The sequence below is a fragment of the Gopherus evgoodei genome, chromosome 2, assembly GCF_007399415.2.
Source record: "Gopherus evgoodei ecotype Sinaloan lineage chromosome 2, rGopEvg1_v1.p, whole genome shotgun sequence".
Classification (NCBI taxonomy): Eukaryota; Metazoa; Chordata; order Testudines; family Testudinidae; genus Gopherus; species Gopherus evgoodei.
In genome coordinates this window covers 125916822-125941205 of record NC_044323.1, presented here as the reverse complement: position 1 = coordinate 125941205, position 24384 = coordinate 125916822, and the positions used below count along the sequence as shown (strand labels likewise).

Below are 24384 nucleotides of genomic sequence, written 5' to 3'. Positions count from 1 at the left end.
CTGTGTGGGGAGGTCCAGAATGCTTACTATGATCTGCCTGAAGAGGCTGCAGCAGACTACCCCCAGCTGAAAGCAGAGATCCTGGCCAGATCGGAGGTAACGACCGCAGTGTGGGCCCAACGATATCACGAGTGGAGATACCAGGAAAACAAAACCCCGCGGTCCCAATTGTATGACCTCATCCATCTCGCATGAAAGTGGTTGCTAACGGAATCCCGGAGTCTGGAAGAGATACTAGAGGTTCTGGTCATCGACTGATACATGAGGGGACTATCGCCAGACTTTTGTGCCTGGGTAAGCCAGAATGAACTCTCCACTTATGATGAGGTTGTTGCACTGGTAGAGAGGTGAAGGACGGCAAGGGAGCTGACCTGACCAGTTAAGGAAGAGGCACCCTGGGTTAAACTAGCAGCACCAAGCCCTAGAGCTCAGGTGACTGGGCCACCAGGAGGGCCCAGGTGGAAAAAGAGAGGGGCTGAAGGCCCACCAGAGGCCACAAAGAGTCGGAGCACAGAGGGAGAAGAGGATCATGATGTTAGATTGCTCAAACCAAGAGACTGGGGAATGCCTAGGGCTCCATACAGATGTTCTGCCTGTGGGGAGTGGGGACATATAGCTGCACAGTGTCCCAGTGCTGAGGAGCTGATGCGGTGTAACCTTGGGACCTGGGCAGACCCATGCTCCCTAATCCACCTTGTGGGGTTCTCACTAATCCCACATTTGTACACCAGACCAGTGAACCTAAATGGGGTAGAGACCATGGCACTGGTTGATTTGGGGAGTGCTATCATGCTTGTCTCGGGGAAGCTCATCAAGTGTAGTCAGCTGCTGCAGGCTAAGCTTACAGGGATAACATGCGTCCATGGGACAGTTGGTTATTACCCCACCATCCCAGTAAAACTTGAGATTCAGGGGAACACTACTGAGGTAGCAGCAGGTGTAGTCCCTAATCTCCCGTACCCGGTGCTCATAGGGAGGGACTTCCCAGGGTTTGGAAACTTACTCCCAGTAGGAGGATTGGAGGAAAAGAGGAACCCTGAAGTTAGTGAGGCTTCCACAGTAGACTGTCAACCCCCAGTCTTCTCTGAAATATCCCCAGATTTATTTTCCATTCCCAGACAGGGTAGAAAGTCAAAAAGGGAAAGGAGGGCAGCTAAAGCCTTGGGAACCCAAATACTGACTCAAAGCCAGAGGTTCGTTCTTGTAGGTAAGCAGATCCGAGCAGCTGAAAAGGAGGCCACCCAGGAGGGAGAAGCACCTGAGTCTGACCCCCACCCTAACGCTTCTGAACCAGTAGAGACAACAGAGACTGGGCCCCTAGATCTTGGGCAGATTAGCCCCGGGAGTGGAAATTTTGGGTAGGACCAGGCTGAAGACCCAAGGTACGGCAACATTAGGAAGGAGGTGACTGAAATAGATGGGGTCCCCATGGAAGGGAAATCCCAGGGACCAGGACCCTACTTCATAATGAAGAAGAATCTCTTTTACCGGGTTGCACCAGTACAGGGGCAGAATGTACAGCAGATACTAGTACCTCAAAAACACCACAATGCTGTATTAAGTTTTGCTCATAGTCATCTTTTTGGGGGCATTTGGGGGTAGAGAAGACCCTGGCACGAGTCCTATGACGGTTCTTCTGGCCTGGAGTACATGAAGATATGCGGAGGTACTGTGCGTCCTACCCGAAGTGTCAGCTGCACAGTCGCCGTCCCCACCTTTAGTACCCCTTCCCATCATAGAGGTCCCCTTTGAGCGAATAGCCATGAACCTAGTGGGACCCCTGGAGAAGATGGCTCGGGGCCACCAATATATACTTGTTGTTTTGGACTGTGCTACTCGCTACCCAGGAAGCCGTCCACCTGTGGAACACAGCCTCTAAAACGATAGCCAAAGAGCTGGTGGGGATCTTTGCCCAAGTGAGGCTACCAAAGGAGATATTAACAGACCAAGGAACCCCATTTATGTCAAAGCTAATGAAGGACCTCTGTACGCTGCTCCATATACATACCCTGAGAACTTCAGTCTACCATCCGCAGACTGATGGGTTGGTAGAAAGGTTTAACCGAACCCTCAAGGCTGTGATACGGAAGGCGGTAAATATGGATGGGAAGGATTGGGACACCCTACTACCCTATCTTATGTTCGCTATCCGGGAGGTACAGCAGGCCTCAACTGGCCCTTCGAGTTATTATACGAGCGTCACCCCCGTGGCATACTAGATATCGCCAAAGAGATCTGGGAAGAGGAACCCAATGAGGGGAGAAATATAATAGAACATGTAATACAGATGCAAGACCGGATAGCCCGGGTCACCCCTATTGTATGGGAACATTTGGAAAAGGCACAGGAGGCCCAGAGAACTCATTACATCACCAGGCAAAAATCCGACAGTTCCAACCAGGGGATCGGGTGATGGTGTTGGTACCCACGGCAGAAAGCAAGTTTCTGGCCCAATGGCAGGGACCCTGTGAGGTGGTTGAACCCGTGAGGGAAGTAACCTACAAGGTGCGGCAGCCAGGACGCTGAAAACAAGAACAGATTTATCACATCAACCTTCTGAAACCCTGGCATGCACAAGAGGCATGCATAACTGTCCAAAAAGACCTGACCCAGGAAAACAAGCCTTCCAAACAGGTGAGAGTGTCTCCCGATTTAACACCAGATCAGAAGAATGAGGTGTCTGAGATGATCTTCCGGAACCAAGATGTGTTCTTGACAAAACCGGGTCGAACAACCGAGACATATCACCACATCATCACGAACCCTGGGGCAGAATAACAATGAGGCCCTATCGAGTGCCAGTGGCCAAAAGGGAGGAAATAAAAGCAGAAGTAAAAAAAAATGCTGGAGTTGGGGATCATCGAAGAATCCCACAGTCAGTGGTCCAGCCCACTCTTGCTGGTGCCCAAACCTGATGGCACCACAAGGTTTTGCAGCGACTTCCGACCACTAAACAAAGTATCCCAGTTTGACGCATATCCCATACCTCGCATAGATGAGCTAGTGGACCGTCTGGGTAATGCCCGGTATTTGACTACTCTAGACTTGACAAAGGAGTACTGGCAGATTCCCCTTGCGGAAGACGCAAAGGAAAAGACTGTGTTCTCTATACCAGAGGGTCTTTTTCAATATACTGTCCTCCCTTTTGGGCTACATGGGGCCCCAGCTACTTTCCAGCACCTCATGGACAAGCTATTATGCCGCATAACAGTTCTGCTGCAGCCTACTTGGACGATGTGGTCATTCATACTCCAGACTGGGAAACCCACCTAGAGAAGGTGGAGGCAGTCCTTGATACCTTCAGGCGAGCTGGCCTTAAAGCAAACCCTGCCAAGTGCGCTGTAGTGTTTACAGAGGCCAGATATCTTGGCTACATTATGGAAAAAGGTCTGATAAAACCCCAAGTGAACAAGTTGAAGGCTATCCAAAATTGGCCCCAACCACGTCGCAAGAAACAAGTCCGGGCATTCCTAGGTGTAGTGGGGTATTACCGATGATTTATCCCCCACTTTGCCACAAGGACAAGCCCCTTGACAGAGTGAAAGCCCATGGACCTGATCTGGTGAGATGGTCTGACGCAGCAGAGGAAGAATTCACAGACCTACGGACTGCCCTCTGCTGTAACCCCGTACTGATAGCCCCTGATTTCACCAAGGAATTTATCCTGCAGACAGATGCATCAAAAGTAGGCTTGGGGCCTGTTCTATCACAGATGGTCAGGGAGGAGGAACACCCAATTCTCTACCTCAGTAGGAAACTCCTTCTGAGGGAACAAAAATATGCAGTGGTGGAGAGAGAGTGCCTCTCCGTAAAATGGACCATGGAAGCATTGCACTACTACTTGCTTGGGCGCAGATTTGTCCTCGTGACCGACCATGCCCCTCTTCAATGGATACAGCGGAACAGGGAGAATAACACAAGGGTGACCAGGTGGTTCTTATCCCTCCAACCTTTCCAGTTTCGTGTGCAACGCAGAGCAGGGAGCCGTCACGGCAATGCCGATGGCTTGTCACGTGTGCACTGTCTGGCTTCCCAAGCTGCCCAACCCCTTGGTGTTGAGCCGGGGGGAGGGATATATGACAAACCCAGACCAGTTGGGTACAGGAGTCTGGTAGAGGGCAAATATACTGGTCACTGGATGAGTAGTTTTCTGTTCCCTGACTGACCAGAGCAGGGGCTGCACTAGAGTAATCAGGAACCTGCTAGAACCAATTAAGGCAGATAGGCTTATTAGATCATCTGCAGCCAATCAAGGCAGGCTAATCAGGGCACCTGGGTTTAAAAAGGAGCTCACTCCAGTCAGGCGGGGAGGAGCCAGAGGAGAGGAAGTGCGTGTGAGGAGCTGGGAGCAAGAGGCACAAGGAGCTGAAAGTGAGAGGTTGTGCTGCTGGAGGACTAAGGAGTACAAGTGTTATCAGACACCAGGAGGAAGATCCTGTGGTGAGGGTAAAGAAGATGTTTGGAGGAGGCCATGGGGAAGTAGCCCAGGGAGTTGTAAATGTCATGCAGCTGTTACAAGAGGCACTATAGACAGCTGCAATCCACAGAGCCCTGGGCTGGAACCCGGAGTAGTGGGCGGGCCCGAGTTCCCCCCAAACTTCCTAACTCCTGGTCAGACACAAGAGGAGTTGATCCAGACTGTGGGGAAGATCACTGAGGTGAGCAAATCTGCCAATAAGCGCAGGACTCACCAAGGTAGAGGAGGAACTTTGTCATAATATGTTTACTTGATTTAATCTTGTAAATCTATTTCTTTTTCCTAATAATAAATCTTTAGATAGTTTATTATAGGATTGGCTACAAGTGGTGTTTTTGGCATGAAATATAAAGTGCACTTGACCTGGGGTAAGCAGCCCTTTGGGACTGGGATTAATCTGAATGTTGCTGTGTTCTTCGGTGTAAGCGACCATCTATCACAAAGGCAAGCCTACCTGGGTGGCAAGACAGATTGGAGTATCCAGGGGGACTATCTGTGACTCCATCTTAAAGCAGTTTTAGTGCCCAAGGAGTTTACAGTTGATAATTGGCTGGTAAAATCTAAGTATAGAACTCTCAGCCAATTTGTTTTTTTTTGCCATTTCCTAACAATCTGCCCTGAGATTGGTACCCACACTCTTCAGCCACTGCAGGACAGACTGACATCTTAATTTTGTGGGGAGACCTTATCTTGGTGGGGCTGTGTTGCAGAGGCTGCAATATCTGTGAAGCTCATATGGAGCACAGACCATACGGATGCTCAGAAACTGACAGTAAGTGTTGGTGGGCAAAGCAGATGAAACTTCTTGTCCAATGGGAGGAGCAGAGCCCACTTGAGATACTCACCGTGGGCTGCATAGATGGATGGTAGATGCAGTGTTGAAGAGAGGGAGTGGAGGTGTCAGTGCAGAATTAGGATCCTGAAGATTAAAAATGATGGGATTTGCAGGAAGATCTTGCAAAATATCTCAATGCAAAACCCACAGATTCCTATCTACAGGCACAGTGGCTGAAGGTACCATTTAGAATAGGTATACTGGGTAGAGTCACCTATAGTTTCCTTTACAAACTTTTGTATTTTCAGAATTGTTCTTTGAAAATTGGCAGTGCTCAAGACAGCACATGAAACCTTTTCAGACATGATCATTAGACATTCAGACATTAGGTGCCTCCTTTTGTGGGTTCTCAATTTGAGATGCATTGGGCCTAATATTTTAGAGGTGACGAGCAACTTCAGCTCCCATTGATTTCATGTGAATTTGTGGTTGCTCAGTGCCTCTGATAATCAGATCCAAGCTATCCCAGGTTTTAAAACTGTCTGAAGGAAATTAAATCCAACATATCAGTTCCACTCACTTAATAATTAAGGAGTAGAAGTTGGCTACAGATTTATGCTGGGGAAAAAGCATAAATTTTTTGAATAGCCATGAAAGTACTTTAATGTGGCTACCTAACTTTAGTATTTTTAAATACAGTAGTTCACTTTGTGTGTGCAGTAAGTAACGATAGAAAAACAAGCCTAAACTCTAAGAGGAAGGTTTTTTTTTCTTTCAACAGACAGCTGTGGTAGCATTAAATTGTTTTCATCTTACGCATACACCAAATGTCCCTTTTACTACCAATTTTACTACTCTCAGCAATTAAATCTCCAGTTAGTAGCAAAATGTACAGAATTATAGGGTTAGGTTCAAGGGAGATAAGGGTACAGGTCTGACAGGCAAACTTGCTCTAGAAAAAAAGTTGTATGTATAATACTCTTGTCTTCTACTATGAAAGATACAAACATGGATTGGGATGGATTTAATATTTTTAACATCTGATTTCTCTTGCTTACCTAGGTTGGTATTCTGAAAAAGATGTTTTTAAAACCTTTTACATATCCACTACCCGAAACAAGGTTTCTTCATGCAGGCAGAAGTGTATATAAACTTAAAATCAGATACGGCAACTTCCTCTGGTAAGCAAGTTTCTTACTCCTAGGTATGAACCAAACCCATACTTTCAGCCCACAGCAGCATGAGGCTACAGTAAGAATGTATTGTACTGCTATCTCAAAATGAGGATTTTGGGAGATTCTTCATTTACTAAGCACTAGCACCACTTCTGAAGGTTCCAAACAGCAACCGTTCTATTTTTGGTCATGTAGGACTGGATATTTCATCTTCAAAGTTCATTATCACCAGACTGAGCATTGGCCAGAGGGAGTCACCCGAGACTATGAAATGGTCTTCATGCTCTATCTTCCAGACGAGTTGAGGACACTGCCCTTTTATTATTGTTGGTGGAGCTCATACCTATTACTATAGTTAAAAGATTGCCTAACACTTTCCATTATAAGGCCTTGTTTTCAGTTGCTTATAACTTTAAAGTTTAGCAAATGTTTTGTCCGAAATTTTCCTGTTGAGTATCTGCCTCAGACTTTTTTGAAACTTTTTCATCAAAAGTAGTTCAGCTATTTACAAGAATGAAGTTAAGGAGAAATATGTTAATTCATGTTAAAATATTCTTACAAATGTTTAACTGAGAAGCTCTAGTGCCTCCATTGTTTGGAGCAGGGATTTGATAGGTTGCCCCAGTGTTAAGGATGTGCCTTTTGCTGTCTCTAGATAAGTTACAAGCCTCTGAAAATCTATTGGTACATGCTTAGTAGAGGTTTGCTGGCTATACTGACAGCCTTATTCCACAGAACGTTCCATTTGCACTGCATGTGCTCCATCTCCTCACAGCACTATAGAGCTCCCCATAGAGCAACAGCATGCCTCATTCTGGGGCTGCAGGGGCCAAGAAGGACTTTTTCTGTAATTGCTCCTCTCCACTGACAGATAATGTTGTGGTGTCAGGCACTGGAACTGAGAACAATGAGACTGGCTCTTGGATTCTCAGTGCTTCCACTGCTGTCACCTAAGCAGCAAGGAGGAGAAATCAGTATATTTTCTTTTAGGGCCTGATCCAGAGTAGACTCAGGTTAATATGTCATTTCATTTAGGTCAAAGGCCTTGGGATCTGGCCCTTTCTGAATTGGGATTTTAAAAATGTATTTTATTTATGAAGATTTTCTGTTCAAGTGATTATGCACATGGATTCCATTCTTCATGCGCACGTGCCTCATGCATGTGAGATCAGATTCTGTTGGCCAGCGATGTCTATTTCAATTGCAACTGTGTCGTATATGTCCTTGTGACCCTCCTCAAGACATAAAGGGCAGAGCAGGCCCAACTATCGCTCAGTTCCTCCTTATCACTCATGACAGTGAGATGCCTGCCTTTTCTGTATGCTCGGTGCTGGAGTTATTTAGGATTATTGTTAATCAGTTTATTTATTTTGTTTAGCTAATTAACTATATAAATATAGGAATTTGATTCTTTGTTATGTATCGGAGGGGTAATCGTATTAGTCTGGATCTGTAAAAAGAAACAAAGAGTCCTGTGGCACCTTAAAGACTAACAGATGTATTGGAGCATGAGCTTTCATGGGTGAATGCCCACTTCGTCAAGACCCCATCCTATGCTCCTGGGGCACTCTACTCAAAGGCCCCATTAATCTACTATTATTCAAGCATTTGTGTCTTCTGACAAAGGCAGAAAGAAGCACCACCCTAAGGATAAGTGAAGGATCAGATTATAGTCTCTGGCACCTAGAAAGCTAAGACACAAGAATCATCAGACTTCTAACTTGTCTCAGGTTCAACCTTCCAAGGGCCAGAAGACTGAGAAGGCCTCTTCTGGTGCCCTGATACAAATCACTAAAATGACACAAGTAGTGTGACTGTATCTGCAGATCGTGCTTCTCTTGGTACTGACCCCTCAGCATCAGGTGTCTTAATTCTGCTGGCCATATATTTGGCCTTGTGTTCCTTGGCTTCCCTTATCAATTTTCTATAATTCCTGATTTCTGGTTTATATTCATTACTATCAACTTCCCCCTTTTTTATTTGTTATGTATTATTTATTTATTTATATCTGCATTCACTTTCCTTCTAAACCAGGTTGTTTTTTTAGTCAGCAGGGCATTCTTCCTCAGTTGTGAAGATGTGGCTTTTTTGGCATCTAGTAAAGTTTTCTTAAATGATTTGCAATTATCATTCAAATTTTTATGATTAAATTCTTCCTTCTAACTGATTTGGCTCATAATTGTTTTCAGCTTTGTGAAATTGATCTTATTAAAGCACTAAGTATATGTATTACTGTTATGAAGTTTATTCTGGTTGCACATGATAAATGTGATCAAGTCATGATCACTTGTACCTAAGCTACTATTAATTTTTAGCTCTCTGATCAGTTCCTCTTTGTCTGTTAGGGTGAGGTCTAATAAAGAATTCACTTGTGTTGACTGCACCTTGTTTTGAATTAGGAAATTATCATCTATAATGTTTAGAAATTCCAAGCATGTTTTTAGTACTGGCAACAGGAGACCTCCAGCATATGTCACTCAAGCTGAAGTTCCCCCCATTATCACACTGCTTTCCCCTCCGTAAAACTACATATAGGTGCACAATAAGGTAGTTATCCTATTCCCTAGTGTAATTTGGTGGTTTATAGCAGACACCAACTAATGGCCTGTCTTGTTTTTTATCTGTTAGGATATTGATCCATAAATATTTAAGATAATTTTCATCTGAATTATCAATCAACTTTATGACCACACAAGAACATTAGTGAGAATATGACTCAGACTTTTGGGACCTATGATCTCATTGCACCTATGTGATGCTGTTTGTCTTTTTTCTCCTGTGCTCTATGGAAGGGTGGTTGAAATCAGTGTATCTACCCAGCAAGCAGCACACGGACATGTTGGTCATGGTCCCACAAAAAGTCCTGACCTCATTAAACTGGTGGAAAGACTCTCTTAAAGTGTGCACCTCCTCCTACCAACATTCTGGTGATGGATACCTCCAGTCAGGGATCAGGGCTCATCTAGATTACCTTCAAATTTAGGGCCTGTGGTTCTCTGAAGAGGCTTACCTCCCCATAAACGTTGTAGTGGTCAGAGCCATCTGTCTGACTTGCATCTGATTCTTGCCTCTTCTCCAGCAATCTGCAGCACCTGTGCTGACAGACAACACCACAGCTAGCAAGGTCATCTCCACTCTCTCAGGAAACCATGTGATTATTGAATTGGTGCATTCCAAAGCAAATCACGCCGGTGGCTTTGCACCTTCTCTTCCTCATAAACACCTAAGCTGATCAGCTCACCAGGCACTTCTTAGACAACCAGGAGTGGTCTATCAGACAATCAAACCCTCAGAACATCTTTTGCAAGTGTGGATGCCCAGAAATAGACTTGTACCACAGACCATTACAAGAAGTGTCAACATTCTGTTTCGGAGAGAGTGCAAGCCCAGGCTTCCTGATAAATGGTTTTTTCATTCCTTGGATATCAGGGTTGGTGTATGCCTTTCTACTGATCTCCATGATACTGAGGGTTCTGAGGAAATAGAGATAAGATGCAGGATAGATGATTATGATAACCACAGTATAGGCCAACCAGTTCTGGTATTGGGATCTGACAAACCTTTCAGCACAGCCCTCCATCACCCCACTAGTTCTGCCTGACAGTCTCCCAGGCCTGGTCTACACTACGCATTTAAACCAAATTTAGCAGCGTTAAACCGATTTAACCCTGCACCCGTCCACACAACGAGGCCCTTTATATCGATATAAAGGGCTCTTTAAACTGGTTTCTGTACTCCTCCCCGACGAGAGGAGTAGTACTGAAATCGGTATTGCCATGTCGGATTAGGGTTGTGGCCGCAAATCGACAGTATTGGCCTCCAGGCAGTATCTCACAGTGCACCACTGTGACTGCTCTGGAAAGCAATCTGAACTCAGATGCACTGGCCAGGTAGACAGGAAAAGCCGCGCGAACTTTTGAATGTCATTTCCTGTTTTCCCAGTGGGGAACTCTGATCAGCACGGGTGGCGATGCAGTCCCAAATCCAAAAAGAGCTCCAGCATGGACCGTACGGGAGATCCTGGATCTGATCGCGTATGGGGAGACAAATCTGTTCTATCAGAGCTCCGTTACAGAAGACGAAATGCCAAAGCATTTGAAAAAAATCTCCAGGCTATGATACAGAGTCCACAGCACAGTGCTGTGTGACAAGCGCAACGGAAAGCCAAAGAATCAAATAGACGCTCATGGAGGGAGGGAGGGGGTACTAAGGACTCCAGCTATCCCACAGTCCCCGCAGTCTCCGAAAAGCATTTGCATTCTTGGCTGAGGTCCCAATGCCTGTAGGGTCAAACACATTGTTCAGGGTATATCTTGTCAATTTACTCCCCCTCCTCTCCCATGAAAGAAAAGGGGAAAAAATCGTTTCTTGACTTTTTTCAGTGTCACCGTATGTCTACTGCATGCTGCTGGTAGACCTGGTGCCGTGGCACTGGACAGCAGCATCCTCTCCCCTCCCTTCCCCGGTGACAGACGGTCCAGTGCAGAATGACTGGTAGCTGTCCTCGTCATCATCCCTTGAGTGCTCCTGGCTGGCCTCAGGTGAGGTCAGCCGGGGGCGCCTGGGTTAAAATAGAAATGACTCCCAGTCATTCCTGGCAGATGGTACAGAACAGCTGGTAACCGTCTTCATCATAGCAATTGGGGTCTGAGCTCTATCAGCCCTCCCCCCTTTCATGTCTAAAGAAAAGATTCTGTACTGCCAGGACTATCATAGCAGTGGGATGCTGGGCTCCTCTCCCCCCCACCGTTTAATGTCCTGCCTGGACTTTCATAGCAGCTGGAGGCTGCCTCCCCCTCATTTTATCTCACTAAAAAGTCAGTGTTTCTTATTCCTGCATTCTTTATTACTTCATCACACAAATGGGGGGGCACTGCAACGGTAGCTCAGGAGGGTTGGGGGAGGAGAGAAGCAACAAGTGAGGTTGTTGCAGGGACACCCCCTAGAATGGCATGCAGCTCATCATTTCTGTGGGATCTGACACGGAGCAGCTGTGCTCTCTGGTTCTCTGGTACAGTGGTTCTCTAGTACACTTGCCCCATATTCTGGGCAGGACTGACTCTATTTTTAGGTAAAACATAAAGGAGGGAATGACCCAGGAAGTCATTCCCATTTTTGTCTTTGCGTCTCCGGCCGACCTCAGCGAAAGCCAGCCAGGAGCACCCATGACAGCAGCAGGTGGTACAGAACGACTGATAACCGTCATCTCATTGCCAATTTACAATGGCATGGCAGACGGTACAGAACGACTGATAACTGTCTCTGTTACCTTGCAAAGGCAAATGAATGCTGCTGTGTAGCGCTGCAGTACCGCCTCTGTTAGCAGCATCCAGTACACATACTTTGACAGTGACAAAAGGCAAAACGGGCTCCATGGTTGCCATGCTATGGCATCTGCCAGGGCAATCCAGGGAAAAAGGGCGCGAAATGATTGTCTGCCGTTGCTTTCATGGAGGAAGGAATGAGTGACGACATTTACGCAGAATCACCCGCAACACTGTTTTTGCACCATCATGCATTGGGAACTCAACCCAGAATTCCAATGGGCAGGGGAGACTGCGGGAACTATGGGATAGCTACGGGATAGCTACCCACAGTGCAACGCTCCAGAAATTGATGCTAGCCTCGGTACATGGATGCACACCGCCAAATTATTGTGCTGTGTGTGGCCGCATGCACTCGACTTTATATAATCTGTTTTACAAAACCGGTTTATGTAAAATCAGAATAATCCTGTAGTGTAGACATACCCCCAGAACAACAGTTGGATCTTGCATCAGGATCCAGCTTCCTTACAACTGAAAGACTGGTTATTAGCTGGATGACATAAACTAAAAGAAGCTGTTCAGTTGAAGTTTGGAGTATTCTGCTCCAAAACAAGAAACCCTGAACCAGACTGACTTAGCTTTATAAGTTGGAAGAGGTATTCTATTTAAGCATCTCAATACTTTTCCCTTGACATCAAACAATCTCCCTTTGAGACTTTAGCAATATGTTCCCTAATCATCTGTCTATACCACCTATCAATGAATAATGCTTTTTTAGTAGCCATTGCATCAGCTGGAATGGTAGGGCAGATGCAGGCCCTCATGACCCTTTATACAGTGCTTTGTAAAGACAGGGTTACTCTCAAGACACATCCCAAATTCTTGTCCAAAGTTGTTTTAACATTTCAAAGGAACTAATCCATCCATCTCCCAGTTTTCTCCCCAAAACTCACTTAACAGCAAGGGAAACTAAACTTCATACACTTGATGTATAAGGGCATTGTCAGACAACTTTATCAAGACAAAATCATTCAGGAACACACCTATATTTTTCATAGCCTTTGCTGATAGAGCTAAGGGTCAAGCAGTATTATCTCAGAGGTTATCAAAGAGAGTATCCACCTGTATAAGAACATGCTACAAGCTAGTCAGAATAGATTCCATTAGCCACATTAGAGCTCATTCCACTAGAGCACAGATAGCCTCTGTTGCCGGTTTGAAAAATGCCCGTGTCTGAAATCTGCTGGGTAGCTACATGTATTTCTGTCCTTCCTTTATAAGACAATGTTTCTTGGCAGAAGTTACAGATTGGATGCCTCTTTTGGTATGGCTGTCCTGCAGGCATTGTTTAAGTAGGACTCCTAGAACCCACCTGCAAGCAAACAGATAACTGTTAGTCAACAAGAGTGAAATCCATGTGGATGGACATTCACTTGAAGAACAGTTACTTATTCTTCAGTAACTGTGGTTCTTTGATGTATGTTGTATATATGGGTTCCATGATACCCACCTCCTTCTCTGCTGCTTTGGAGTCCTACTCCTCTCAGATTCTGTGTTGGCAAAGGAACTGAGGGATGGTTGGACCCACTCTGAATTTTAAGCCCTCAGTTGGGGAGGGGTTGTAGTCCCAGTGGACACTAGTGGCCAAAAAAAGGGCCAACTTTGTGCGCATTGGGTACAGTCATGCCAAGAGTGAAATCCTTGAGAACAACGTATTTTGAAGAACCAGAGTTACTGTGAGGTAAATAACTGTTCTTTCACCTTTTAAGAATTCATTTGTCTCTGCTTCATATTTTCCATGTGAAATCAGATTCCTCTGAGACATTTTATCATTATTGAAATAATTACAGTGCTCCATCTTGTCTTTCATTTTCTGAGGCTAAGTATATTTTTTGTTTGTGTCACAGCAGTGATGATATAGACAACAATGAAAATACTGCCAAGGAACTAGAGGTAGGTTATCTAAATTTTACATTGGGTGCTCCTCTCAATAAATATTTTGTTCATTACAAGGTAATAGTATTCTGAAAAATGAAATATTCCCAGAGAAAAACACGTTTTTGGTCTACAGATTGAGGTTGACAACAAATATATTACAGCTAAGAAACTTAACATACTGTAGTTTTCATCCAAACCACAAATGTCAGCCTGTAAATGCAAAGTTTTGAGATTCCACCTTAAATATAGAAATATACCTAATAAATACCAAATCTAAAAAATAGAAATTGTCATGTTCATGGAGCTAGCTGCACCTCTCTTCCCTTTTTGGTCTTTCTCAGTGAACCCACCTCAGATTCTGGGCCTCTTTTGGGGTGGAATCTCAGTTGTTTTACTCTTTGATCAGGAACTGGTTGCACTATTGTGTGTATATCAGCTGCTTATTATCTTGCAGGTCTGATGGGCTTTTGGGCATCTGCAGGAACCTATGACCAGTGATATTGACCAACAGACTCTTGAAACAAAAATGTTCCCACACTGTTAAAATTATATCAACAGTAGAAATTTGCATATGCTGTTAATATTTAATATTTCTCTCTAATTTTTTTAATCTTTCAGGAAGCCATTCGAGTAATCATTGGAAATCTTGATAATTTACATCCATTTGCTACAGAACACTTGACTATATTTCCATGTATCCTTTGCTCAGTGTCAAAATAAATAAATTCAGTGAGCCAGTCTGTGGGAAATTGTTTATATTATTGCTCTGTGGAATTTATGGGCCAGATCCTCAGCTGGCATAAATGAATATTGAAGTCAATGGATCTATGCAGTTTACATCAGCTATCCCTATGTTTGTCTTCAGTTGCAGAATTATTATTTGAGTGCATGCAGTGCTTTTCAGTCTTTTTCAAGGTTGGTGGCCCCTTATTTGAAATCAAGAATTTTCATAACTTTTTACATTTTAAAGTAAAAACATACTATGTAACAGTTAGTTAATAGAATGCAACCTCTACTAATACATTTGACCTCACAAACTTTTAAGGTTTTGACCACCTAAAGTTATTCTCAAAATTTTATTTTCTTTGTTTTAGAATTATAATGAAAAGTTCCATTACCTTTTGTGATCTCACTGGGGGGAAGAGGATGTCAGGCCACAACCCCAATGATTGAGAAACACTGAAATGCACAAAAGTAAATATTAGCAACACCTGAAATCGCACTGTTCTTTGAGTATTTATCCATATAGATTCTGCTTCTGTTGTGCCTCTGCTCCATGCTTATGAGATTGAATTTTCTTGGCCATCAGCTTTGGTTGAGACCTCACCTGTGCTTTTTACTACCTTGTACCTTTCTTTGGAAGGCATAAAAGGTAGAGCAGCCCTCAGTTTCTTCTTACCACCCATGGCAGGGAGATGGAACTTCAATACCTTCATAGAGTTTAGGGCCAGAAAGGATCATCAAATCATCTAATCTGATCTGCATATCGTTGATTGGAATTTAATGCCCTAACACTCTTATGCTGAGCCCAGTGTCTTTAACTAAAGCATTTCGGTCCTCTGGTAGTGCCATATGCCAGATATTGTGCCTCGGCCTGGTTTGAGGACTCAAATCTGAGCCCTACCTACCTCCAGCTGCAAAAAATAAATAAATAAAAAAATCCCACACTCACATCGAAATTTGCATGTACTGTTAATATTTTAATATCGCTCCCTATTTTTAAAAATCTTTTAGAAAGACATTTGAATAATTATTGGAAGTCTTGATAATTTACATCTGTTTACTACAGAGCACTTTATTATATTTCCATGTATCCTTTGCTTGGTGTCAGAATAAATTCAGTGAGCCCATGTATGGGAGCTTGTTTAATTTATATTATTGGTATGTGGAATTTATGAGCCAGATTCTCAGCTGGCATAAATCAATATTGAAGTCAAGAGAGCTATGCAGCTTACATCAACTGAGGATCTGTCCCTATGTTTGTCTTCTGTTGCAGAAATTTTATTTGAGAATTTATTCTTACAAAGAGACTTTCCTAGCCTTCTCTGAAACAATCTCATGCCTTGCTTCCTTATTCTCTATAGAAACCAGTTGTCAGATAGTTTGGCCTTTCCTGTCCCATGGATGTTCTTAGGTAGGTCCTGATTAATTTTAGCTTGCTGAAACTCCTTTCATTAGCAGCCATGGTTATAGGAAGATGGCAAAAAATATGCAGTGCTGTTTCCTTTTTTAGAGAAACTCATTTAAAAGCCTTTTGTGAATGTAGCTAAGAGCTCAATCTCATCCTTTCCACTTTCAGAATTTAAATCCTTAGGGCAGCTGCTTGCTATGTTTTGAGCATGCCTCTTTAGATCTTTGCTGCTTGTCCATTTAAAAAACAAATCTTTCTCTCACTCTATCTTACTTACACATCCTATTGTCCAGTTGTGATCAATATTGTGAAAACCTTGTGTTCAGAAACTTTTTCAGGATCAGGTGACCTTTTGTCTTTTGCAAGTTCACCTGGCATTACTTCCCTTCTCTGAAATGGTTTTTCTTTGGACTGTGTGGATATTCTTAATGTTTCAGCCTGTGAAGCAGTAGCTTCCTTACATGCAATGAACCCAGAAGACTGTAATTCTGATAAAGCATCTCAAAAGCCACCAAGTAAACTGCAAGCTGTTTAACTGTGAAGAACTGAACTCTGCAATTTTTTTCTCACAACATTAATTTTTTTATGAGATAGTTACCATATCTTGTCCAAAAAAAGAAATACAAATTCTGAAATGTTCATTTGCAAGCTATCTGCTTTCAGCATAAATTCTGGCATATGATTGTAGGCCAGATCTTGTCTAAAGTATCAAACACCTGATTTCTACCTTTGCAGACCATCTTATTGTGCTTAGGCATTTTAATGTAAGTGCACATTTGCTTTTTTAACACACCCTAATGATTAATAGAAGTGGAAAACAGGGTATACAATCTTTGAACAGTTCCAAAAAGTAGAACAATTTGGAACAATCATTGCAGCAGGTTCTCCAAAAAGATTTAGTGAGTAGGCAGCACATGAGACAAAATATGTGTGCTGATTTACCTACTCAATTTGATTTTGAACACCTTTTGTGTTGTGCTGGCATGTTATCGCAGTTATCATAGCTTTGTTCCTTGCAGTGAGCCATGTCCAAGCCATCTTTTTTCATCTTCTCTAAAATAACCTCCATAATATAGTCAAAGTTAGACTCAGGACTCACAGTTTGTCAGACCACTCTGTTTTATTAGCACAGCGCTCTGCTAATAACACCCAGATAATGTGAGCACCATGCAAGACACAAACTATCTTATTTATACAGATAAAAGGGCGAGAACTTAACAAGATAACAAAGGAAGCAGAATCTGATAAATTTACCTGGGCTAGGCATGCCTATCTTATATCCTTACTAACTATTACCGATCTTCTGTTAATGTTTCGCCATTAGCACCCTTGTTTATGCCTAATGTTTCTTTTCCTGGCACTGTATTTCAACATTTCTTATTTCTGGTTAAAGGTACATACAACATTTCTTTAATCCATTCTTATTTTTACAATATAATTCATTCTACTTTCACAATATCCTCCCTGGTTTTGGTGTGGATGTCACAGGAGCTGACTTTTATTTTTCCCAGTGGATGCTCCACCTTCTTCTCTGAACCCCACCCTTGCTCCGCCTCTTCTCGCTCTGTTCTGCCCTCTCCCCAGAGGACCTTCCCCTTCTGTGCCCCTTCCCCTGAAAACTCCCGCTCCATCCCCTGATCGCCTTCTGCCAGCCACCAAATAGTTGATTGGCTGGCCTGCTGAACAGCTGTGGCTGGTGGGTGTTGAATACCCCTTATTTTTTTTCCATGGGTACTTGTGCTCCAGAGCACCCATGGAATCAGCGCCTATGGTGGATATCAGTGAAACCTATAAAGTTCTCAACAACCTTCTCTCTGAGCTTACCAAAATCTGAGGGGAATCAAGACTGAGGGGAAAAACAACTAGGGGGGGTGGCAGTATTTCAAAGGGACACTATTAAGGGTCCCAAAGCAAGCTATTTTGCTGGGTAGGAAAGATAGAAAATGTGGCAAAAGACCAGCTTGGCTTAACCACGTGATCTTGCATGATATAAAAAATAAAAAGGAGTCCTATAAAAAATAGGAACTAGGACAAATTACAAAGGATGAATATAGGCAAACAACACAGGAATGCAGGGGCAAGATTAGAAAGGTAAAGGCACAAAATGAGTTCAAACTAGCTACAGGAATAAAGAGAAACAAGAAGACTTTTTATCAATACATCAATACAAGAGGAAGACCAAGGATAGGGTAGGCCTACTGCTCAATGAGGAGGGAGAAACAGTAACAGGAAACTTGGAAATGACAGAGATGCTCAGTGACTTTTTTGTTTCGGTCTTCACTGAGAAGTCTGAAAGAATGCCTAATATAGTGAATGGGGGAAGGTTTGGAAGATAAAATAAAAAAAGGACAAGTTAAAAATCACTTAGAAAAGTTAGATGCCTGCAAGTCACCAGGGCCTGATGAAATGCATCCTAGAATACTCAAGGAGCCAATAGAGGAGGTATCTGAGCCTCTAGCTGTTATCTTTGGAAATACATGGGAGACAGGAGAGATTCCAGAAGACTGGAAAAGGGCAAATATAGTGCCCATCTATAAAAAAGGAAATAAAAACAATCCAGGAAATTACAGACCAGTTAGTTTAACTTCTGTGCCAGAGAAGATAATGGAGCAAGTAATTAAGGAAATCATCTGCAAAAACTTGGAAGGTGGTAAGGTGATAGGGAATAGCCAGCATGGATTTGTAAAGAACAAATCATATCAAACCAAATTGATAGCGTTCTTTGATAGAATAACGAGCCTTGTGGATAAGGGAGAAGCGGTGAATGTGGTATACCTAGACTTTAGTAAGGCATTTGATAAGTCTCGCATAATATTCTTATCGATAAACTAGGCAAATACAACTCAGATGGGGCTACTATAAGGTAGGTGCATAACTGGCTGGATAACCGTATTCAGAGAGTAGTTATTAATGGTTCCCAATCCTGCTGGAAAGGTATAACAAGTGGGGTTCCGCAGGGGTCTGTTTTGGGATTGGCTCTGTTCAATGTCTTCATCAACGACTTAGATATTGGCATAGAAAGTATGCTTATTAAGTATGCAGATACCAAACTGGGAGGGATTGCAACTGCTTTGGAGGACAGGGTCATAATTCAAAATGAACTGGACAAATTGGAGAAATGGTCAGAGGTAAACAGGATGAAGTTTAATAAAGTCGCATGCAAAGTGCTCCACTTAGGAAGGAACAATCAGTTTCACACATACAGAGACTGTCTAGGAAGAAGTATGGCAGAAACGGATCTAAGGGTTATAGTGGACCACAAGCTAAATATGAGTCAACAGAGTGATGCTGTTGCAAAAAAAGCAAACGTGATTCTGGGATGTATTAGCAGGTGTGTTGTGAGAAAGACATGAGAAGTCATTCTTCTGCTCTACTCTGCCCTGTTTAGGCCTCAACTGGAGTATTGTGTGCTGTTCTGGGCACCACATTTCAAGAAAGATGTGGAGAAATTGGAGACGGTCCAGAGAAGAGCAACAAGAATGATTAAAGGTCTAGAGAACATGACCTATGAAGGAAGGCTGAAAGAATTGGGTTTGTTTAGTTTAGAAAAGAGAAGACTGAAAGGGGCCCTGATAGCAGTGTTCAGGTATCTAAAAGAGTGTCATAAGGAGGAGAGAGAAAACTTGTTTATCTTAGCCTCTAAGGATAGAACAAGAAGCAATGGGCTTAAACTGCAGCAAGGGAGGTTTAGGTTGGACATTGGGGAAAAGTTCCTAACTGTCAGGGTGCTTAAACACTGGAATAAACTGCCTAGGGAGGTTGTGGAATCTCCATCTCTGGAGATATTTAAGAGTGGGTTAGATAAATGTCAGGGATGGTCTAGACAGTATTTGGTCCTGCCATGAGGGCAGGGAACTGGACTTGATGACCTCTTGAGGTCCCTTCCAGCCCTAGAATCTATGAATTTCACTCTCTATGTTAAAGCCCGCTCACCTGGAGTCAAAGCAGCTAAATTTGCACGCTTGAGGAATGTTCCAATCTCAGAGATTTGTGGGGAGCAATGTGGAATTCAGTACATGTGTTTATCCAACACTGCTCCATGGTTGGGGTTGCTAGATCCAACTTCTAGCTAATCACTAGATGTGTGATCCACATGAACAAGTACTTGAAGACCAGTTCCTCACCGTAAAGTAAAGTGGTTCTTTTAGATGTTTTGTCCATGTGGACCCCATTACCCTACCTCCTTCGTCACTACCACAGAGTCCTATATAGCATGGAGAGTCTGTGCTGGTGAAGTAACTAAGTGATGTTTAGGCCCAGTGCCTTTTTCACCCTGGGATGGGGAGGTGTGTGGACACTTCTGGCTAAAATCTCATCTCGCATGGCTGGGGCACATGCACAAGCAGAGCGGGATCCACATGGACAAACATCTTGAAGAACCAATTGTTATAGGGTAAATAACTATTTTAAATCACATTTTGAACAAGTCAATTCTGTACATTTGATAGTATACTTATAAAAAGTACTTTAATTTAAAATGTAAATGTGTTACTTTCAATGAAGAACATTCAAGGGTTTATTCTGATTGTCTTCATGGAGGTGCTGGGTATATTACTTTGAGTGAGGATTTCAGGACTAGGGCCTAGTAAAGAAGCTACTTGAATCTAGGGTGAAAACATAAAACCACTGATAAAAGAAAAAAATGCTGATCGTATAGATTTTTTCTTATAAATACACAGATAAGTTAACGTACAAGAGTATGGTGCATACGTTTATATAGGTTTATAAAGGTACACTTTTGAAGCAGTAAATGGAGATTTAGCCAAATGATTTTTATTAATCTTATATCATTTTAATGTCACATTTTAAAGCCTTAACTCCACTATTCAGATTTAAGTAAATGGGAGAGAGTATCAAAACTGAGATTCAAACATGGGGATACATTTCTTGCTCCATATCCTCATGTTTGCACTATGTATGTTGAACTCAATTCATTTCAGCAAAGTATATTTGTTGGTAAGTTTGTCAGGTTACGGTTAAAGAAATATTGAAAAGAAATGTATACTATTATAGCATGACACAATTGTCACATGTGAAACCAACTGACTTTTCCTATTCTAAGGTGGCTTTCCCATGAAATGCTAGTTGAGACAGTTGCTGCTTTTTCCTGACCTTGCCTTCCACGTAGCCATGTAAGAGTTGGGTGTCTAGGTGTATAACAGTTTACTCCTGAGGGTGTTCTGCACCAAAAAATTAAAATTCTGTGCACAGTATTTTAAAATTCTGCAAATTTTATTTGTCAAAGAAATGTGGATGCTCCAGCATGGCACTGGGGAGCACAGGCCACTGGCTGTACAGAGGTGGGAGATCACTGTGCAGCTACCCGCTTCCCCCAACATGGACTCAGTGGGGAGGCTGCACCCAACCCTGACATAGTGCAAGGATGGGGCCTGCCCCTCTGTGCTAGGTGCACCAGGTAGGTTCAGCAAGACAGGATCCAAATGTGGAGGGGCTTAGCGTGGGGGGATCCAGGTGTGGGTTGCGAGGGTTCTGTGTGGGGCAGTCTGGATGTAGGCACCTTAGTGGGGGATCCAGACGCAGAGGGGATCTGGATGCACAGGGGGTTGGAGGGATCTGGGTGCAATGGTAATGGGACTCTGGGGTGGGGATCCAGTTGCAAATGGTTAGGGCTTAGTGGGGTGGGGATCCGGGTGCAGGTGGCTGGTCCAGGTGCAGAGGGAGTGGGGCTCATCAGGGGGTTTGAGTGTGGGGGATAAGGCTCAGCAGGAGCCTTCACACCTCTCCCCCTTACTCTGACTCCTGCCCCAGCCTTGATCCCCCTCCTGCCCTCTGAACCCCTTGGTCCCAGCCTGGAGCCCCAGCCTGCACCCCAAACCCTTCATCCCCAGCCCCACTCCAGAGCCCGTACCCCAACTTGGAGCCCCCTCCCACAGTGTGAACTCCTCATTTCTAGCCCCATGCCAGAGTCTGCACCACCAGCTGGAGCCCTCACCCCCTCCCACACTCCTACCCCCAATTTCGTGAGCATTCATGGTCCGCCATACAATTTCCATACCCCGATTTGACCCTCAGACCAAAAAGTTTGCCCACCTCTGCTTTATTGCTTAGAGTTCTAATTCCAAAAGACTGCTTTCACCCAGACTATATGCCAATTTATCAGTTTCAGCATATAGTACGTAAATCCCACATTTACTCTAAATTGCTTGTTTAATTCCATGAAATTAAGCTGTGCTGTGGTAAATATATTTTAAAATTAAGTAATGGAGTTCTTTCCTAAATATTTACTGTATTATATATTGCAGGAAAAGAAGTAAATCTGGATGCTTGTAACTTTGTAAGTAATGTTTTCTGTCAGTTTTATGGTACATGGGCCAGAGAAGGGAATGTTGATAAACATACTGCTTGAAATTATTACATTGCAACCTCCCGACCCCAACAACTCCATATCTCTCCCATGTCAGTTCAGCAAGACAGCATGTGTTTACCTTTTTAAGCAAATGAGGCCTGATCCTAAATCCATTGTCTTCAATGGTTTTATATTCCAGGTTGTAATCCAGACCAGTGCGGGGCTGGGTTGCCCCTGCTCTGCAAACTCGGGTGCCTCACAATGCTTTGCTCTTGTAATTTCCAGCTTGGGTTGCTCACAGTCAGCCTGCCAGCAAGTCATACCCTGAGTGTTTGTGTATAGCCACAGCCCTGGTCCAGCAATTCTTGACTCCAGAAGCTTGTCAGCAGCACACCATCCACTCTCTGGCTTCCAGCAGCTTTGGTTACAGCTTTGGTTTGTTGACTGCAACATACTCCTAGAAACAAATTTTCCCTCCCCCAAAAAATGTATGTTCTGCACTGTCCAGCCTTATCTTGGACAGTTCAGGTATTTGAGGTCTGTTGCCCCTCAGTATCTAACAATTTGCTACTTTAAATGTAGTTACCTGTGCAATTCAGTGTAGATACACCATGGGATTATTTTTGATTAAAGAATAAAACAAGTTTGTTTAACTACAAAGATATGGGTTTTTAATGAGTACAAGTATAAGGCACTAAAACCAGAAGTATTTGCAAGAGAAAAAAAGATAAAATGCTTTTTAGTGCTAAAATTTAAACTAGATTTGATTCAAGCTGCAGTATGTTACCAGATGATCCCAGTAACTTTGCTGACCAAATTCTCAGGCCAGGATCTGCTCCCAAAGTCCAACAGCTGTTTCTTTTGTTGTTTTAGGTGATAGGGAGAGTTACAATGGGGTGTTTTTGCTCTTCCCTGTTATAGTCCAGTCCCCTTTTGACATGCATTTTACTGAGGGTTACCCCTAACACTTCATTCCTGCTCTGAGGTCAGAGACAAGGAGTCTAATGGTGAAAGAGGTTCCATCCTGTTGTTTGCTAAAATGCAGTTCCGTTTGTTCCTGCCCACCATTTCTTGCCAAAGAATAGCCTCTTGACAGGTGATTGCTTATCAACTTTGACATCTGGTTAGAGGCATAAGCTTGTCCTTTGTCTTTGAAAAGCTGGTTTATTCAGACTTGTCTGGTAAACGCGTCAGACTTAATTTCAGTTTATGGTTATAACTTTACATATAATGTTGCCACATACATTTCACGATGACATTATTGACCAGTGAGTTATTAATTTTAAATGATATCTCACAAGGCATATTTTGTACAAAGATTACTGCACAAGTCCAACATTGACTTTAAATTGATCTGTTTAACGGTTTTCCGTGAGTTGAATCTGCCTTTCATTAATATTTTTAAAATAAAGTAATGAAGTTCTTTCCTAAATACTAAATATGTTGTACATTAGAGGAAAAAATTAAGCTAATTCTGAAGTGCTTTGTAGGAGTGGGGCCTTAGGGAGAGATTTTTAAAGGTGATTAGGTGCCTAAAGATGCAGAAACATGCCTAGTGGGATTTTCAGAAGTATTTAGGCACCTAACTCATGTTGAAATCAATGCGCATGTGCTTTTGAAAATCCCACTAGGTGCCTGTCTGCATCTTTAGGCACCTGAAAGACTTTAAAAGTCAGGCCCTTACTCTCCGTCCACACCATCTCTAAAATCCCATATCGTAGCAACTCTCTGTGTTAAGCAGATTTGAGCATGGTTGTCTAGAGTGTCTTGTCTTTTGTTTGGCTAGAGAGCTTAGTATTTTGTACATTAATGGTTTCTGGGTTTTCATCATGTATTATATTTTGAAAGTTCTGTGAAATAATATAAGTATATAATCACTCCGTTGACTTTTAAATTTAAATTAATATTTCTATTTAAAGATAAAGAGCCAGACATTTATAAAAAATACAAAGCTGAATCAGTAAAAGTAAAATGATAAGCGTATATTTATATTTTTCTTGAAAAATGAGTATTTATATTAAAAATAAAAGGAACAGAAACATTTAAAGTTTAATATATTTTAAAGGTCAAGGATAGAATTGAAATGATAGAAAATATTGAAACGGAAGCAACAGTGAAGTGGAGAAGAGTGGAAGATCCAGCAGAAATTTCACATGCAAAGCCATATATGGATAGGTTAGTTGACTAAAAAAGCTTGTTAGTATTCCTCAAGTGTTAACATTTACAGTTTTTATATATCATTAGACTTCCCACGATTCCATTGTTGTGCAAGCTGTTGTTCCAGTTGATCTTTAACCTTCTACTTGCATTTCAT

The 24384-nt window shown here is 42.8% G+C and overlaps 1 protein-coding gene across 1 annotated transcript; it reads left to right on the top strand.

The window, feature by feature from the left end:
• The first annotated feature begins 6332 nt into the window (after positions 1-6332).
• On the top strand, positions 6333-20754 carry MAJIN (membrane anchored junction protein). The gene is made up of 4 exons (XM_030549402.1): positions 6333-6433; positions 13602-13647; positions 14251-14326; positions 20594-20754. The coding sequence occupies exons 1-4, from the start codon at positions 6333-6335 to the stop codon at positions 20752-20754; spliced, it is 384 nt and encodes a 127-aa protein (XP_030405262.1).
• Positions 20755-24384: the final 3630 nt, after the last annotated feature.

Excerpts from the sequence above, each read along its gene's own strand:
- MAJIN (XM_030549402.1), top strand. The coding sequence starts at position 6,333 with ATGTTTTTAAAACCTTTTACATATCCACTACCCGAAACAAGGTTTCTT. Across the intron at positions 6,434-13,601 it reads AGATACGGCAACTTCCTCTG|CAGTGATGATATAGACAACA; the intron begins GTAAGCAAGTTT and ends TTTGTGTCACAG. Across the intron at positions 14,327-20,593 it reads ACACTTGACTATATTTCCAT|ATTTAAGTAAATGGGAGAGA; the intron begins GTATCCTTTGCT and ends TCCACTATTCAG.